Source organism: Mauremys mutica, chromosome 11, assembly GCF_020497125.1.
Source record: "Mauremys mutica isolate MM-2020 ecotype Southern chromosome 11, ASM2049712v1, whole genome shotgun sequence".
In the NCBI taxonomy this organism is placed as follows: domain Eukaryota; kingdom Metazoa; phylum Chordata; order Testudines; family Geoemydidae; genus Mauremys; species Mauremys mutica.
This window is the reverse complement of record NC_059082.1, coordinates 36,114,883-36,132,281: the sequence shown is the minus strand read 5'-3', so window position 1 is coordinate 36,132,281 and position 17,399 is coordinate 36,114,883. Positions and strand designations below refer to the sequence as shown.

The 17,399-nt window shown below is 44.1% G+C and overlaps 1 protein-coding gene across 2 annotated transcripts in view; it reads right to left on the bottom strand.

Annotated features, from left to right (window-relative positions):
- PSTPIP1 (proline-serine-threonine phosphatase interacting protein 1) overlaps positions 1-17,399 on the bottom strand; it is a 97,970-nt gene that overhangs the window by 10,358 nt on the left and 70,213 nt on the right. For both annotated transcript variants that reach the window (XM_044981185.1, XM_044981186.1), the window contains exons 6-11: positions 16,242-16,304; positions 13,623-13,721; positions 11,130-11,175; positions 9,651-9,730; positions 3,822-3,920; positions 2,495-2,591 (exon numbers count right to left, since the gene is read on the bottom strand). In XM_044981185.1, coding sequence (XP_044837120.1) covers positions 2,495-2,591; positions 3,822-3,920; positions 9,651-9,730; positions 11,130-11,175; positions 13,623-13,721; positions 16,242-16,304 — 484 coding nt within the window. The remainder of the gene's footprint in view (positions 1-2,494; positions 2,592-3,821; positions 3,921-9,650; positions 9,731-11,129; positions 11,176-13,622; positions 13,722-16,241; positions 16,305-17,399) is intronic.

Genomic DNA, 17,399 nt, shown 5'->3' with positions numbered 1-17,399 from the left:
TTCAGCACCATTTCAATAGCTATGGTCAAATCCTAATGAAGAAGGCTGCTGCCTCAATAATAGGACTTCTGCCATCTTTGTCATTCCATCTTTGTTTAAGGAGCAAAAGCTAATCACTCTGCAGCTCTCAGCTACTCATAGACTTTAAGGTCAGAAGGGACCATTATGATCATCTAGTCTGACCTCCTGCACAATGCAGGCCACAGAATCCCACCCATCCACTTCTATAACAAACCCCTAGCCTATGTCTGAGTTACCGAAGTCCCCAAATTGCAGTTTGAAGACCTCAAGCTACTAACTGAGGATGATGTCCCAGTCAGCTCTTCTGGATTTTTTTAAATGTATAGGCAGAGATTCAGGAATTCCAGCCACATCTGGGGAAATTTTTGGCCCTGTTGTCAGATGCTGTAAAGTAGGTATTTCCTGGTCTCCATGTGTACATAAATATCAGCCTACCTCTCTCGTCCCCAAAAAGAGAGAGAATTTGCTATTGACCCAAAATACCTCTTCATTTCCCCCTCACTTCTCACTGTCCACCATGGGGCTAGTCACATGACTTCACACCCACAACTCACATCAGAGTTAGTTTTAAGAGAGAAGGTTTCTTTTTAACAGCGAAGTCCTTGTCTGTGGTTCTTTTATATAACAGAATGCATGTGGTTGCCTCTGTGTCTTGTACTTTAAAATACTACAGCTTGCAGGCCAGAAACTTGCCACAAGCTATTCTGAGACGTAATGAGCCACAACTGAGGGTGAAGAGGAGAATTCATACTGAGAAACTGCTGATATGTAAAGGTAAAGAAAAAGTGCCTCTGTGTCTCTTTTCTTCTCTATAATGTTTAAAGGAGGTCTGAATGCTTTTTTTTATTTATTTATTTTTTATTTTAGAAATATAGGTTTCATCTACACCAGGGGTACACAAACTACGGCCCGTGGGCCACATCCGGCCCTCCAGCCGGTTTAATCCAGCCCTTGAGCTCCTGCTGGGGAGCCGGGTCTGTGGCTTGCCCTGCTCCCCTGCTCCAGCAGGGGAGCGGGGTCAGAGGCTGCTCTGCGAGCACTCGCGGCGAGTCTCCTAGAAGTAGCAGCATGTTCCTCTTCCGGCTCCTATGCTTAGGGGCAGCCAGGGGGTTGTGTGGGCTGCCTCTGCCCCAAGTGCCACCCCCACAGCTCCTATTGGCTTGGAACTGTGGCTAATGGGAGCTGCAGGGCCGGTGCCTGTGGACGGGGCAGCGTGCAGAACAGCCTGGCCGTGCTTCTGCATAGGAGCCGGAGAGGGGACATGTCGCTGCTTCCAGGAGCTGCTTCAGATAAGTGCTGCTCAGAGCCTGCACCCCTGACCCCCTCCCACCCTCTGAACTCCTAGGTCCCAGCCTGGAACACCCTCCTACACCCAAATCTCTCGTCCCCAGCCCCATCCTAGAGCCCACATCTCCAGCCAGAGTCCTCCCCCTCACCCGCTCCTGCACCCCAACCCCAATTTCATGATCATTCATGGCCCACCATGCAATTTCCATACCCAGATGTGGCCCTCGGGCCAAAAAGTTTGCCCACCCCAATCTACACTGTTTTTCATGGAAGATTTCTGACAGCTGGAAAACTGGAAAGCTTAGTCATCAGAGATACTAACACCAGTCAAACCTGAGAGGGGAAGCTTAATTTTACTCTGGGCTTGTTTAAACACAAAAGTTGTAACAGTTTAACCTACACCAGTATCGATAAAGTGGTACAACACTTTGTGCTGAGTCTGTATAGTGCCTAGCACAATGGAATCCTGGTGCACAACTAGAATGTCTAGGTGCTATGATGATAAAATAAATATCAATAATAATCGTGTGGACACAGTTATAGCAGTGTAAATATACCACTATAGCTTGTTTCCATATGGGAAGAGGAATAAGCTACAGTAGAACCTCAGAGTTACGAACACCTTCAGAATTGAGGTTGTTTGTAACTCTGAAATGTTTGTCACTCTGAACAAAAAGCTATGGTTGCTCTTTCAAAAGCTTATAACTGAATATTGACTTCATACAGTTTTGAAACTTTACTATGCAGAAGAAAAATGCTGCTTTCCTCTTTATTTTTTTAAGTAGGATTGTTCCATTTTACAACTGCTGTCAGTTCCACTCCACGTCATCACCAAAGTCCTGATCCAACGCTCACTGAAATCAATGGCAAGACTCCTTTTGACTTCAGTGGATGCTGGTGGGCAGCCCCCACCTTGAGCTGTAGGACTCTCTCTATATTCTGGCTCTCTGCTAGATTTCCTCAGCTGGAATGTGCCTCTTCAAAGCCTTCTATAAACACCATCTATTTAAGCTGTCTACTTTCCTTGTGAGGTCGTTACATATTATTCCCATTTTACGGAGGGAAGAGAATGAGGAACAGAAACTCAAGTGACTTTCTAAGGCCACAATTAGTGAGGCAGCATTTCTGTCATGGGGACTCAACTTCTAATTGGTAACAAGGCCAAAAAAACTCTAAGGATTATTACCTGGTGGATCTGTTCCTGTCATTTTATTCTTAATGAAGTAATCCATGTCTGATTCTACATTACAGTTCTCCAAGCTCACTCGAACCTCTTCATACATCTGCAAAACCGAAAAGAAGGATTTTAAGTTTCAGCTTTTAGTGATGAGCTCTTAACACAGAATCCTCTGCTAGTATTTCTCTCCATCTTAAAGGGACACTGTCCACATTAATTGTGTGTGTGTGTGTGTGTGTATATAAAAACACATTTCTCGACTTATGCTGTGGACAACATCTTAGAATGTGAGGAAGAAGGGAGACCAGGTTTAAACCCTGGTACTAAAAAGATTCTTTTAATCCACTGGAAAGAGGCATCACAAGAACCCGTGTTTGGAAATTAAAGCCAGACAAACTAAAACTCGAAAGAAGATAAATGTTTTAACAGTGAGGATGGTTAGAACAAAGGAAGTAGTGGAATCTCCATCTTGAAGTCTTCAAATCAAGGCTGGTTGCCTTTTGAGAAGGAAGGCTTAAGCTCAGTAACTTGTGCTGGCTAAATACAGGGGTAACTGGGCCTGTGTTAGAAAGGGGTCAGACTAGATGATCACACAGTCCCTTCTGGCCTTTAAATCTATTAATCAGTTTCAGCAATTTGTTATTTCCAAATGCATCTCTGAACATTTTCTTGGGCCCCATGCTAGGAGACCCAGGCCCCGACCCTGTTCAAAGAACCAGGTCTTCCCCACTGAAGTCAGTAGAGCTCTGCATCTGTGCAGACCTGTGTGGGATTACACCCAGATAGGTGGAGAAGGGGGGGCAGAAAAGAATTATTTTCCCACACATACACTAAGTCTTAAGAAAATTGTATAATGCAAAAAAATTTCAGGGGACATGCCCGAAATTCTCATCCAAAGAACTCATGGGAGCAGGGGAAAAGGGGAGACAGTAGTTTGATGGTTCACACACCACGTAAAGATTTTCACTATTAAATTGGAAGTAGTCAATTTTTCCCTGTGTATATAAGGAATAACAATAAAAAATCCTTATTAAAAGCTGAATTGGAGGTGTGAGATTCTACCTCATAGCGGGGGGGAAAGGGGACAGAAGCTTGGTGGCACCAAGTTTGCTATAGAATCTGAGTCTGTGCTGGCCTAAATATTCATTTTTAATTCAGTGGGGAGGGCAAACCTGACTTGTGGTTTCTTGCCCTGGCCAAGTGTGGTCAGATGGACATCGCCGTTGCTGGAGGCATTTTAGTGTGGAGAGGGGCGAGACAGTATGGTGGCTTTAGAGGATACATTTTTCTCCATGCACAAGGACTGAGATTTCTTGGGGGGTGGGAAAGCCTGTACCTCATCATCCTTCACACACTGCATGGACAGCTGGTTACAGTGAACCCAAAGGGAGTTCCGGAGGATGGTGATACGATCACATTCCTGGAGCTGAAAGGCCTAAATCCAAAAGAAGAGATGTCAAGCATCATGGTAATTATTATTATTTATTATGTGGTAGCACCTAGAAGCCCAAGTCATGGATCAGGATCCTACTGTGCAATGTTTGTACACCTGAAAACCTTTCTGAAACACGCTACAGTCAGGATGCACTATCAACTGAAGAATTTTAAAAAGAAATCCACTTTTACATTTAGTCATTCAAATTGCAAACAGCAGATGAGGGGTTTTTACCTGACTTCTCTAAATTCACTCTGAGTATCTTTCCCAGACCTGAAGATGAGTTCGGTGTAAGCTCAGAAGGTTGTCCCTTCCCCCACAGAAGTTAGTCCAATACAAAATATTATCTCACCTTTCACTGAGTTAAGGTATTGTTACCCCTTTTGACCTGAGCGGCTAGCCAAATGTTCAGGGTCTTATAGGTTGCAATTTTGGAATAAGAAATTGATGGTGGCATTAGATACCTTTTTGATGCAGTCATGTTTATTTACAAATAATGTACAAAGTCCTGTTTTACCCGAACACAAGAGGAACAAAACAGGAGATAATATCCTTGCTCCAAACCTCTTTTAGCCAGCCCCAAAAGACCCCTCTTTAGTCTGTTCCAGGACCACACGTACTGTGCGTGATTGGGCTGTGTTTGGCTTTCAGCTCCTTCTCTGGGCTGACCAATACTACACAGGCTTTGCTGGTATGGTTTTGCTGGCATAGCTTTGCCAGCAGACCTCCCTAGTGGAGGTACAGCATAAATCATCAGAAGAAGTTCTGATGAGATATATACACCACCTCCCCGAATGATACTAGCTAAGCAGACAGAAGCACTCTTTGTTGTCCTAGCTGAGTGTACTCCGTGGGTTTCAGCTGCATAGCTATACCAGCAACACTCTGTAGTGCAGACTATAGCCATGTCTACATTACAGGCTAAATCAGCACCACTGTGATTGATGCAGTGGTGTCAATTTAGTAGGTCTGGTAAAGACATGCTAAGTCAATGGGAGAGCACTCTCCAGTTGACATCTGTACTCCACCTCCCAAAGAGGCGGAAGCTATGACGACGGGAGAGCATCTCCCGCTAACATAGCGCCATGTAGACACCCCTGGAAGTCGTTCTAAGTTATGTTGACTTCACTTACATAACTTAAATTGACTTGCAGCATTAGTGTATACTAGCCCTAAGCCTCTATGGTTGTCTTGCATGCGTCTCTCTCATGTACCCCTTACCCAAAACAATACCCAGCAAACCACCCCACCCATATAGCTCAAATTCCTGAGTGGCCTTTGTGGCATTACACCCCATATTCTTCATTGTAATATTATTATGAGTATGGCATAATTATGATGTATGTTGTGCAAGATGGATCATGAGATCATTGAAAAGGTAGTGATGTACTGAATATGATTATCCTATTTGTATGCATGTATCTTTTTTTGTAACTGAAGTTAGGAATATTGTCTATGCATCTATTACAAATGTTTCTACTTGGGGAATGCCCACTAGACAGAATGCAGTCAGTCTAGATGGCTAGCTGGGAAGGGCCATTGAGGAGAACAATAGGTCTTAGAAGATGAAGGTCTCCCACCAGAGAACCTTACTGGGGATACTGAAAACAGCCTCTGAGTCATGGCTGCAGTGGCCCTACAGAGACATGTGACCAAGTCACCTGGTACTGGACTCCATCATACTGCCAGTGTTTTTTCCACTGGCGGGGGTGGAAATCCAAACTGGGAGACAAAGGGTTCCCACCATATGCTAAAACTAGTTAAGGCAGGGAGTGACATCATGGTGGTTCATTCTTCACTGACTCTCCACCCAAGAAGAAGGCTGCTGGAAACACCTGAGAACCGAAGACTGAGTTGGAGGAGAAGGGCTGAACCCAGGCTAGAGACTAGAGCCTGTGAAAGGAATAACTGGAGTTTTAAGCTGCAAGCAAGTGGAGCTTGCCCTACAGTCTGCCTAAAACAACATTTAGGGTGAGAATTTGCTACACGTACAATTTCTTTGGTATATTAAGCTTAGTTTGTGTGTTTTATTTGCTAGGTAATCTACTTGGATCTGTTTGCTTTCCATTATCACTTAAAATCTTTTTGTAGATAACAAACTTGGTGGCTTTTTTTTTTTTGGGGGGGTCTAAAACCAGTGTGTGGAAATCATAACTTGGGGCAGACAGCTGTGTCTGCTCCTTTCCACATTGAGGGAGGGGGTGAATTTCATGAGCTAGCACTGCACAGAATTCTGTGCCACACAAGATGGTATAATTTTGGGTTTACCCTCTAGAGGGGGTGTGTGTACTTGAGTACTGGGCAGTTCCTCAGCTGAGCCTTCCCAAGCAGAGCTGATCTCAGCATCTGGGGGAAACTGCAGCTGTATGTGTGCTGGTAAAGTGCATTCTAAAGCCTGAGGGAGGGCTTGCCAGGTATGCACAGCAATATAGCATAAAGGGAACCCAGGCGAGCTCAGTGGTACCTCAGGGTGCTGCCTGGAACTGGGGGGGGGGGACCACCCATCACAGCCCTAGGTGTGCCTTTGGTTTGGATGATGTCATGAGCCTATATTTTGATTTGGAGACTGCTTTTATTTCACAAAGGAGCTTAACTGTTCCTGCTATCTTAATGAAAGGTAGTGGGTTACGCTCAAAGCTTCAAGAAAGTTTAACCCAACCTTTAACAACCTATTTCCCTGACACAAAATAAAGGGGGAAAGAGGAGAAGGGGATGGCACTGTGATTTGAATAGCAAATGATCCCAAGGATTTAGAACCCGGAATCCTGTTGTAACAAGATGAGAGGACAAGCTTTTTGGATTTATAATACAGGTAATCCCCTAATGAAAAGCTTTGGGAAAATACCGTATGTAGAAACTGTTGGATTCATGCATTATTATGTCTAAGACTATTTGTGTAGCAGAACAGAGTTTTTGTTTCTTCAGAGTTCACTTGCTCCTTTCTTCCTCTGCTTGAAGTTGTTATACTTTAGCAGAGCTGGGGTCAGGGGAGGGGGGAGCTCAAGAGGAGAAACTATTTTAAAACTATTTTTACAGCAAAGTCAGAAATAAAATTGATCTCTAAGCTGAACTGTTCTTCTAAATAGAATGTGCTTATTTGTTTTCCATAAGGTGTGGAAAGCTCAAACTCTTCTAGCCATCTGCTCCCTTCTTCTTTTGTTACTATTCGCATCCATACCAGCACAAAACTAAGTACATAGACCGTTTTACAAAATATTGAGTAAGATACATTCCCTGTCCCCTAAAGATCTCATCATGTAAGAAATAAGGCATGGCACAAGCGAGGGAGGGTGTGGAGAAACCAGCGGGTGAAAAGAAAAGGATAGGAAGCATTTCTGGGCGAAGTAGCTTTTTAAGAAGAGATTGAAAGAGATGAGAGAAAGTATTTCATTTGGGGCAGCAACTCGGCAAAGTACTTAAGCATATGGCTAAAGTTAAGCACTACAGGGACTTCTGAACACAAGAAGCCATTTGCAATGCATAACAACTATTCTATTGCTCACAAGTGCGTCAGTTCATTAAAACAGACACTATTATTCTGTTGTAGATGGTGAACTTAACATGCCAACTACATATGCACATGTATATAAAAACAGTATTTGGACATCTTTCATAAGTTGCTAGCTTAGAACCCCCTTAAAAATTTAGTAGTCCTGGATTTCGCCACAAGCACATCTAGAAAGGACTCAATAACTCCATTCGCTGAAGAGTGATACACACAGGGGTGAGCTGGAGCCGGTGTTCGCACGAACCCGTTGTTAAATTTAGAAGCGGTTTTAGAACCGCTTGTTAACTAGCTTCCCTGCGAGGGAAGCTTTGATGGGCTCTGCCTGGGAAGCCTGTAATTCCTCCTCCCGGCCGCCGGGGGGCGCTGCGCTGTGGGAGCCATGTGAGCTGCCTCCTGGCCCTGTTGCTGCTCCTGCTCTTTGGACCTCTGGCCCTGGGGCTCCTGCTGCTGCCCCGTGAGTCCCCGGCTGCGTCCTGCTGCTCCCAGCCCCCCCCCCCGTGTGAGTATCTGCGCCCCTCCCCCGCCTTCCCTGCCCCCAGCCACCCCCTGCCACAGCCACCCCCCTACCCCCAGCCACCCACAGCCAGCCCCTGCCCCACCCCCTGCCCCCAGCCGCCCCCTGCCCCACCCTCTGCCCGCAGCCAGCCCCTGCCCGCAGCCAGCCCCAGCCAGCCCCTGACCCCAGCCACCCCGCAGCCGCCCCTGCCCGCAGCCGCCCTCTGCCCGCAGCCACCCCCTGCCCACAGCCACCCGCAGCCACCCCCTGCCCGCAGCCAGCCCCTGCCCGCAGCCGCCCCCTGCCCGCAGCCAGCCCCTGCCCACAGCCGCCCCCTGCCCACAGCCACCCGCAGCCACCCCCTGCCCACAGCCACCCGCAGCCACCCCCTGCCCACAGCCACCCGCAGCCCGCCCGTCTGCATCACCTGCCCACAGCCAGCCCGTGTCACTCCCTGCCTCCAGCTAGCCCTGCCCCACGCCCCTATCTGCAGCCAGCCCCACATCCACTGGTGCCCTGCAGTTCCCAGGGCAGTAACCCTGCACACCTGCTTTAATGAGGTGGGGTGGGCAGGGAGCAGCTGGGACCCACACATGTGCACACCCTAGAGTGACCAGACAGCAAGTGTGAAAAATCGGGACGGGGGTGAGGGGTAATAGGAGCCTATATAAGAAAAAGACCCAAAAATTGAGACTGTCCCTGATCACCACCCACACATGTGAAACGGAGCTCATTTCTAGTTCAGCCCCATCTTTTTTAAAAAAGAACTTTAGGTAGGGTTAAAATACATCTGTATTTTCCTGGACATGTCAGGCTTTTCGGTTCTTAATCACCTCCTGGGAAAATATGGACGTATGGTAACCCTATTGGTACAAAAAATACATGCTGTCGCACATCCCTTAAATCAGAACTTTTTATAGGGAACCCGTTGTTAAATCAGAACTTTTTATAGGGAACCCGTTGTTAAGATTTTGGCAGCTTATCACTGGATACACCTGTACTAACTGCAGCAGGCAGGCTCTGGCTAGGTTCTGAAGAGCACTCCCAGGCTGGGATATGTATAGCAGTGGTGGAAAGCAGAGAGGGGAGGAAATCAGAATCTTAGGGGAAACTTCAGATTTTTTTTTACACCATTTCCGTAGAAGGGTTGCCATGCCAGCTATGGGATAATTCCAGAAAGTGAAAGTTACAGGGAGGCAGGGATGATGTAAAAATACCTGGCAAGCATACAGAAGCAGACTACAAATGGATTCTCTGTGGGCTAAGAAGAGTTGGAAGCTCCTGGACATAAACTGGTGTTCAGGCACTTTTAAATTGTGTGCTTCTAACCAGTCACTTGGGAAATAGGTTTAACTTGGCTTTGATTTAAATAAGGCAGCCCTAAAACTAGCAGGATCTTATATTCCACTATGGGTTAGATCCTCAGCTGGTGGAAATGGGCCGTGTACTGCTGTAACTATGCCAATTTAAACCAGCTGAGGATATGGCCGCCTAAATTTAATGGGTAAGCAAGAAAAGCATAAGCAAGTCAGAAAGCTAACAGCTCTACTTTAAATCCATGGTAGTGTCAAATGTACTCTTGCAGCAGTCATCTCTAGCTAATCACAGACTATCAACAGTATGTAACAGATCCCTTAGTGGTAACACTGCATCTGGGACTGAGATCCGTGAGTGAGGAAAATAAAAAAATGCACAAACAAATGGTTCCAAAGGTCAAAATATTTACCTCACAGGTGCTGATATGTTCCTTCTCCCACTCTATTCTGGCCTTATCCAGCTGTTCTATATACTGCTTGTACACCCTTTCTGTAAATAGAAAGATGAAATGGAAACTTCCTGACTGACACAAAATAATGCAGGGCCCCACATCTCCTCCTGTTAGGTATGGTGTGACTTTACTTTGGTAAAACATAGCCCTAACCTATATCCTACAGAATAGATACAACTTTTAGATAATGTTTTCACTTAGTACAATAGAGCCTGGTTAAGCAGAAAGATGCCTGGGTTAGCTCATGGTATTTTTACTGGAGAGAATGATCTCTCTGCCCACAGGTACTCCACAAACATCTCAACCGGACAATGTGTACGCTCATAGCAGCCATGGGCTCTTAAGCTTGAGTGATATCGTAGGATTGCATTGTCCAAAGTGAACAAGGTGCCCAAGGAGGACACAGAAGGACCCACCCAATTGGCAGATGGAATTTCTTGAGGGCTCAGGAGTGGAATGCTCCATTTCACAGTCCCAGAGCATATCTGAGTTTCCTGTGTTTCTGATACATGGTGGCTGGGAGTCATACCTCCCAGCCTGAGGAGACAAACACACACGTGAAAGCTCTGCTTGATTTAGCCTGCTAAAAATCACACTGTGGCCTACGTGCAACAGGCACAAGTACAATCCCACCGACCCCTTGGGTATGTACTTCAGCAGCGAGCCTGAGCCGCCACTCGTGCCACTTCGGCTACACTGCTATTTGTAGGCTGAGCTAGCACACATCCATCTCCTGAACTGGGAACTACACCTCCCTGCTGCAGTGTAGATGTACCCTCCCTGAGTTTGGGCTTGTAGCCGGATCTGGAGAACATAGCCATACTAGCTTGCCCAGGTGTAAGCATGCACATCTATGTCTTCCTTGCCCTGGGTTAGGGTGGCTGAGGACCCAAACGATGCTAAAGAACAAATGGAAAAGAAACCCCATGATTAAATTTCAGAGTAGCAGCCGTGTTAGTCTGTATCCGCAAAAAAAACAGGAGTACTTGTGGCACCTTAAAGACTAACAAATTTATTTTAGCATGAGCTTTCGTGAGCTAAAGCTCACTTCTTCGGATGCATCCGAAGAAGTGAGCTTTAGCTCACGAAAGCTCATGCTAAAATAAATTTGTTAGTCTTTAAGGTGCCACAAGTACTCCTGTTTTTTTTTCCCCATGATTAAAGTGTTTTAAATAAACTGTAGAATACATAAAGGGCATCTCCTAAGTATATGCAGCATCATATTTATCTTCCTGTAATGGAGTGTAAACTTGGGATCTAAAGTAGCTGACACTTGCCTTTAACTGCACTTTCACTAGTTTAGGAGTCTTTAGGAATCTGCACTTTTATATGTGGGTTGTTGGGGGTTTTTTTGGTGGTGGTGGTTGTTTTCCCCTCCCCGCCCCCGATAGCAGGCCATTAAATCAACTGGGTGTTAGACTTTATGTAGAATGGTACCTGCTTCATTTGCTGTGTCTTTGCATTGCTTGGCTTTGTTCTGACTCTGAAATATAAAAATAAAACATTGAAATTAAGCCCTTTCCATTTTCATATTTTTTTTCCTCAGGTCACAAAATCCCCCTGGCAAAATATTAAGTGCCTGTCCCTGCAAAGAATTGCTACCTAGTTTATTGCTACAAATCATCTCATTGACTTTGCATTATTCAAAGTAGGGGCCACATCTGCAGCTGCTGTAAATAGTCATTGCGCCATTGACGTCGATAGAGCTATGACAGTTTGACCAAGGGGAGGCCCTGGTCCTAGGTACTGCACTTGCAAAGACTCTACTTTCTTATTTTGTTTTTAAAAAAAAAAACCTAGTGTTTGCAGAATCTGGCCCCATGTTTGTTCCCACTGATAGAGAACTTCTATAGAACGTTCAAAATACTGCTGTGTAACGGAAGTTTATAAATAGAAATAAATGGCAATTGAAATTCCTCATCTCCTCGGGTACCATTCAGAGATAAGTAACCAGACTTTTTAAAGGAACACTGTCAAACTTTTACACTCTGTTGTGAATGCTAATGTTTCCTGGCTGTTTCCAATAACACTTTCATGATTGCAAGGCCAGAAGGGCCCGCTGTGATCATCTAGTCTGACTTCCTGTATAACACAGGCCGAGAACTTCCCCCACCCCCAACTGTCCTAAACTGTTTGCTGTTGTTGTGCAGAGTTAAACAGCTGATGTGTTCCACCCGTATGTGTGTTTCAGAGTAGCAGCCGTGTTAGCCTGTATCTGCAAAAAGAACAGGAGTACTTGTGGCACCTTAGAGACTAACAAATTTATTTGAACATAAGCTTTCGTGGGCTACAGCCCACTTCATCGGATGCATGCAGTGGAAAATACAGTAGGAAAAAAATATATAATACACACAGAGAGCATGAAACAGTGGGTGTTACCATACACACTATAAGGAGAGTCATCAGTTAAGGTGAGCTATTACCAGCAGGAGAGAAAAAGAACTCTTTGTAGTGGTAATGAAAATGGTCCATTTGCAGCAGTTGACAAGACATTGTGAGGAACAGTGGTGGGGGGGAAATAAACATGGGGAAATAGTTTTACTTTGTGTAATGACCCATCCACTCCCAGTTTTTATTTAAGGCTAATTTAATGGTGTCCATTTTGCAAATTAATTCCAATTCAGCAGTCTCTCGTTGGAGCCTGTTTTTGAAGTTTTTTAGTTGTAATATTGCGACTTTAGGTCTGTAAGCGAGTGACCAGAGAGATTGAAGTGTTCTCCGACTGGTTTTTGAGTGTTATAATTCTTGACGTCTGATTTGTGTCCATTAATTTTTTTATGTAGAGACTGTCCGGTTTGGCCAATGTACATGGCAGAGGGGCATTGCTGGCACATGATGGCATATATCCCATTGGTAGATATTATCGCGGTATTACAACAAAAAAACTTCAAAAACAGACTGCAATGAGACTGCGCGCGTGTGTAGACATATATATATCTTCCTACTGTATTTTCCACTGCATGCCTCTGATGAAGTGGGCTGTAGCCCACGAAAGCTTATGCTCAAATAAATTTGTTAGTCTCTAAGGTGCCACAAGTACTCCTGTTCTTTTTCCGTATGTGTGTGTGTGTAAGTAAAAGTAGTCACCCTAGGACTGTTCTGGGTGAAATCCTGACCCCATTCAAGTCAATGGGAGTTTTGTCATTGACTTGAATGGGGCCAGGATTTCACCCACTATAAATAAAATCTAATTTGTAACTTGTGGAAGATTTTTGGAACACCGTGGGTATAAAATGCATATTTCCAATGCCATTTTTAGATTGCTCCTTCCCTCTCCCCTGCAACAAAAAAAAAAAGAGTTTGGATCTCTGACGCTGCACTGAATTTATGAAGAAAAAGAGGTTTTTTTTTCCCTCCATCTGCTTCATTGTAAAATGTTCTCATGAAAGGTTAGTAGGTTGTCAGCTAAACATGTAAGATGATGCAATGAGGGACTGAAATGCCTTGCTTTGCAATGATTTATTTTTAAGTTTGTACATTCCGACAAAACTAAACTGTCTACCAGGAGAAAGTTTGATAAAGAAAAGGCATTTAATGTAAGGTACTGTACCTACTTTGGTTACCATGGGATCCGAAGGTAGAAACAGCAGATTAATATGTTTCAGACTTTCTTTCATTTTTATGAATAATTTGATTCAGGAAGAAACTGAATTTGCATTCTAATGATAGGCCAAACCAATTGTCTCACTAAATCTCTCAGCCTCCCATGCTTTTTAAAAACACAGGCAACTATGAACTTGTTCCAATTCTATTGATTGCTCAAAAGGCACAGCCTATCTGTGGAGGAAAATTTCCTAGTGAATTTTACAATGTTTATTAGAACAGAGAGCAGCTTCTGAAATGTGCAAACTCTGATGCAAAGCGGATTGTCTATGAAAACTACAGAGCTGTCTGCTACCATTGCTTAAATAGCACAGTGGTCTAAGATACCTTTTCTGTTTGCTTTTGGTTGCCTGAAGCGCTTATCCTCTCGAAGGCCAGCTCAGCCTCGTCTGCATCCTTGCACTTCTGCTCGTAGGTCTTCTTTGACTGCATTAAAATAAATTCAAAAGAATGTTTTCTTTTGGGGCTAGATAACCCTCTCCACCCTGACACGGTCTCTTCTGCAGGCAAGGGGGTACAAATCCGGCATTAGGTTGGAACAATTTACATTTAAAAAAAATGATTTAAATTTTAAAATTTAAAGGGGAACAATTTTAAATTGATATAAGAACAGCCGAACTGGGTCAGACCAAAGGTCCAGGTGCCCCAGAGGGAATGAACAGAACAGGTAATCATCGTGATCCATTCCCAGCTTCTGGCAAACAGAAGCTAGGGACACCATCCCTGCCCATGCTGCCTAATAGCCATTGATGGATCTATCCTCCATGAACTTATCTGGTTCTTTTTTGAACTCTGTTATAGTCTTGGCCTTTGTAACATCCCCTGACTGTGAGTTCCGCAGGTTGACTGTGCGCTGTGTAAAGAAATACTTCCTTTTGTTTGTTTTAAACCTGCTGCCTGTTAATTTCATTTGGTGACCCCTAGTTCTTGTGTTATGAGAAGGAGTAAATAACACTTCCTTATTTACTAACTCCACACCAGTCATGATTTTATAGACCTCAGTCATATCCCCCCTTAGGCGTCTCTTGTCCAAGCTAAAAAGTCCCAGTCTTATTAATCTCTGCTCATACAGAAGCTGTTCCATACCCCTGATCATTTTTGTTGCCCACCTAATCACAGATGGACATAAAAGAGAGAAGAAAAAGTAACCTGGATGCTGACATATCAAATGAGCAGCACACCAAGCAACCCACTCCAGCATCCTCATATGTGGTACTGCCACTAGTCACTGTAATTGTTTATTTTATGACAGGATGCCTAGATCCCCTATTGAGCAGGTCACTGTACAGCCACACAGCTCCTGAGGGCAGGGACTGTTTCTCATTAAATGTCTAAATACTAGAGCTGGATGTTCCATTTCCTGGGAAATTCTGCAATTTTGGGGGGGAAATGGAACAAAACCAAAAAAAAATTGCAATTTTGTGAAAAACAATATTCAGGGGGAGGGAGAATATTGTTTTGGGTTTATAGAAATGTTTCTTTTTGATCAAAGGGAAAAGCTTTAAAAATGGTATTTTGATAAGGTCAAAGTTTCATTTAAACAATAAAGCTTCATTTCTGAAGAATCAGCATTTTTCAACAGAAAAACATTCCATCTGAAAACTTCCACCCAGCTCTACTGAACACACAAAGCAGCTGAACGGTAGGAGGGGAAATGACTTGCCCAAAGCACACACCAGGTGAGTGTTAGAACCAGCAGCCAGGTCTCCTGAGTCCCAGTGACCAGTGCCCTATCCAGTAGACCACACTGCCTTCCCTGCATCCCACAGGATTGACCATGACCAGCTTAACACATTTTTAAATATGACTTGCCCTGTCCACACTAGGTGCAAAGTCCTGTTTAGAATGGTTGGTGGTTATTTGCATTGCAGTAGCATCTAGGTGCCCTACTCACAGACCAGGACTCCACTGTGCTGTACAAACACAAAACAAAAAGGCAGTTCTTCCTCCTGCCCCCCAGGAGCTTACAATTTAGGTAACAATAAACACCAGGTGGGTATAACAAACATCAGGAAGCCTAACAAAACAATACTAGTCAGCATGGTAGGCAGTGGCCTCAAAACACAAGCTGCCTATCTGTCACCAAGTTTTTTTGTGGCATCATGGAAAAGGAGAGTTGTAAAAAGGGATCTGAAGGAGAATAAGGAGTTAATTTTATGGATTTGACAAGGAGCACCTCCCATGGATAGAGGCAGCATGGGAGAAAGCACAAAGGTGCATGGTTTGAAAACTGAACAAGTGGGTGATGGCAGCTGGCATCATTATCAGAGTGGAGGTTAAAACATGACCATTTGCCTAGTTCTAGACATGGCATTACTTAATCAACAGAGTTGCTCTCCATTTTATCCAGAGTTATAGCTGCCAACCTCAGCCACAAAATAGGTTTTCCCTGCTTTTCACTCTAGTTAGCCCTCCAAAGTTAACAAGTCCAGCAGAGGGTACTAAATTCCTTTGTTGCTCAGGCATCATCATAATCATCGTTGCCATCTAGTTCAACAGCTGAGCCAAATTCTCCCATCATTTATACCACTGGAGTTGCACAAGTGATCCTCGGGTCGCACTTGGCCTGTAGTATCTTCACTGATGGTGATGATGCATGAGACTATACGAATTCACTTGACTTTCAGATCGCCAGGCTGAGTAGGCCAGGCTGAATGGCAGAAAAAAAAATCTTAGCCGGTAAACTTGTTGAAAACAGAAGTAGGTCTGGCACTAACTCAAAGATAACCCTCAAGGTGCTGTAAGAGACCTTTAACTAGGTGTGGCAGGGAAAACATGCTTCCATGTCTTAACCTCACGGCTTGGAAACACATACTCTTTTTACTTTATTTCATCATGTTCTTGACATTCCTTTAAGATATTGTCTGTGATGAAAATTTCACACTCCCACCCTAATTGTCCACCTTGTGCAACTGAACAAATGTATTATTAAACCACATAACTTACCTCCATTGTTTTCTTATAAAGGGACACCTTGCTCTTTTGTGCACGATCCATTGCAGTCTCGTACTGTAAGAAACACACAGGACTAAGCATTTCTCCTTTTAGTGACAAGATTAGAAGAGCAATTGTTGCACCATTTCTAAGAACTATGTTCCTGTGCAAAAAATGCCTTGATGTTGCTTTTGTAACTCACGCCCTTCTAAATGACACAGTGCAAAGCTAGGAAAAATTAATCCAAGATCATTTTGCTCCAGTGGCTTCCATTAATAGCCAAGAGGATATGTCTTCATTTTCTCTCCTTGTCTTAAGAAGCTTAAATTGCATAACACCCTGTTACACTGTACATAAGCTTTGCCAGCAGAGTTCTGCGTAACAGCACAAGCCCTGGGATAGGATCTTGTGCTGCTGCTGTGTTTGTGCAGGCAAACCAGTGCCCCACCTTGCTGAGTAAGGACTTGTATCCATTCCAAATGTGACCAGATCCTGTATGATTAATAACAGATCCTGTTACCTCTGTCAAATGATTATATTCTACCTAATTTCCACGGGCATCAGCAGATTAGCTTGAAGGGCATTGGCCCAGCCTCTTCTTCAATTTGACATGGTTTGAAATACCCGGCTCCAAGCTTAAAAACAAGAGCGTTTCCTATTCGGCAGCCAGACATGACTCTCATCCCCTGACGCAGTCTTTTTAACAGAGCTTGATCTGAACACAGATGGCTTTGTTTCAGATTATGAAATGTCAATATATGTAATGCTGTTCTCCCAACAGCTTTGGCTGATCACCAGAGATCCTAGTTTTCCACGATTAAAAAAAAACCCCAAATTTCTCTGATTTGTTTTTAAAAAAAAAACACACCATAAAAATACACATTTTTCTGTGATTAAAATGAAATGCTGAACTTGTATACATTGTGACTGTTTCCCTAGCACAATGTATACAAGTATCAGCTGAACACAATGCTTTATTGATATACAGTAGAAACCCATTTATCTGAGCCTCCATTATTTGGTCCTCCACATTAACTGAACCACCAGCTGCCTGGGGCTGACAGCAACAGAGCTTGGGCAGTCAGCTTCAGGTGGCTGGGGATCTGGCTGTCAGCGCCACATGGGGCTAACTGCCCAAGCACACACCCCTCCCCCCAATCTTAAAATAAG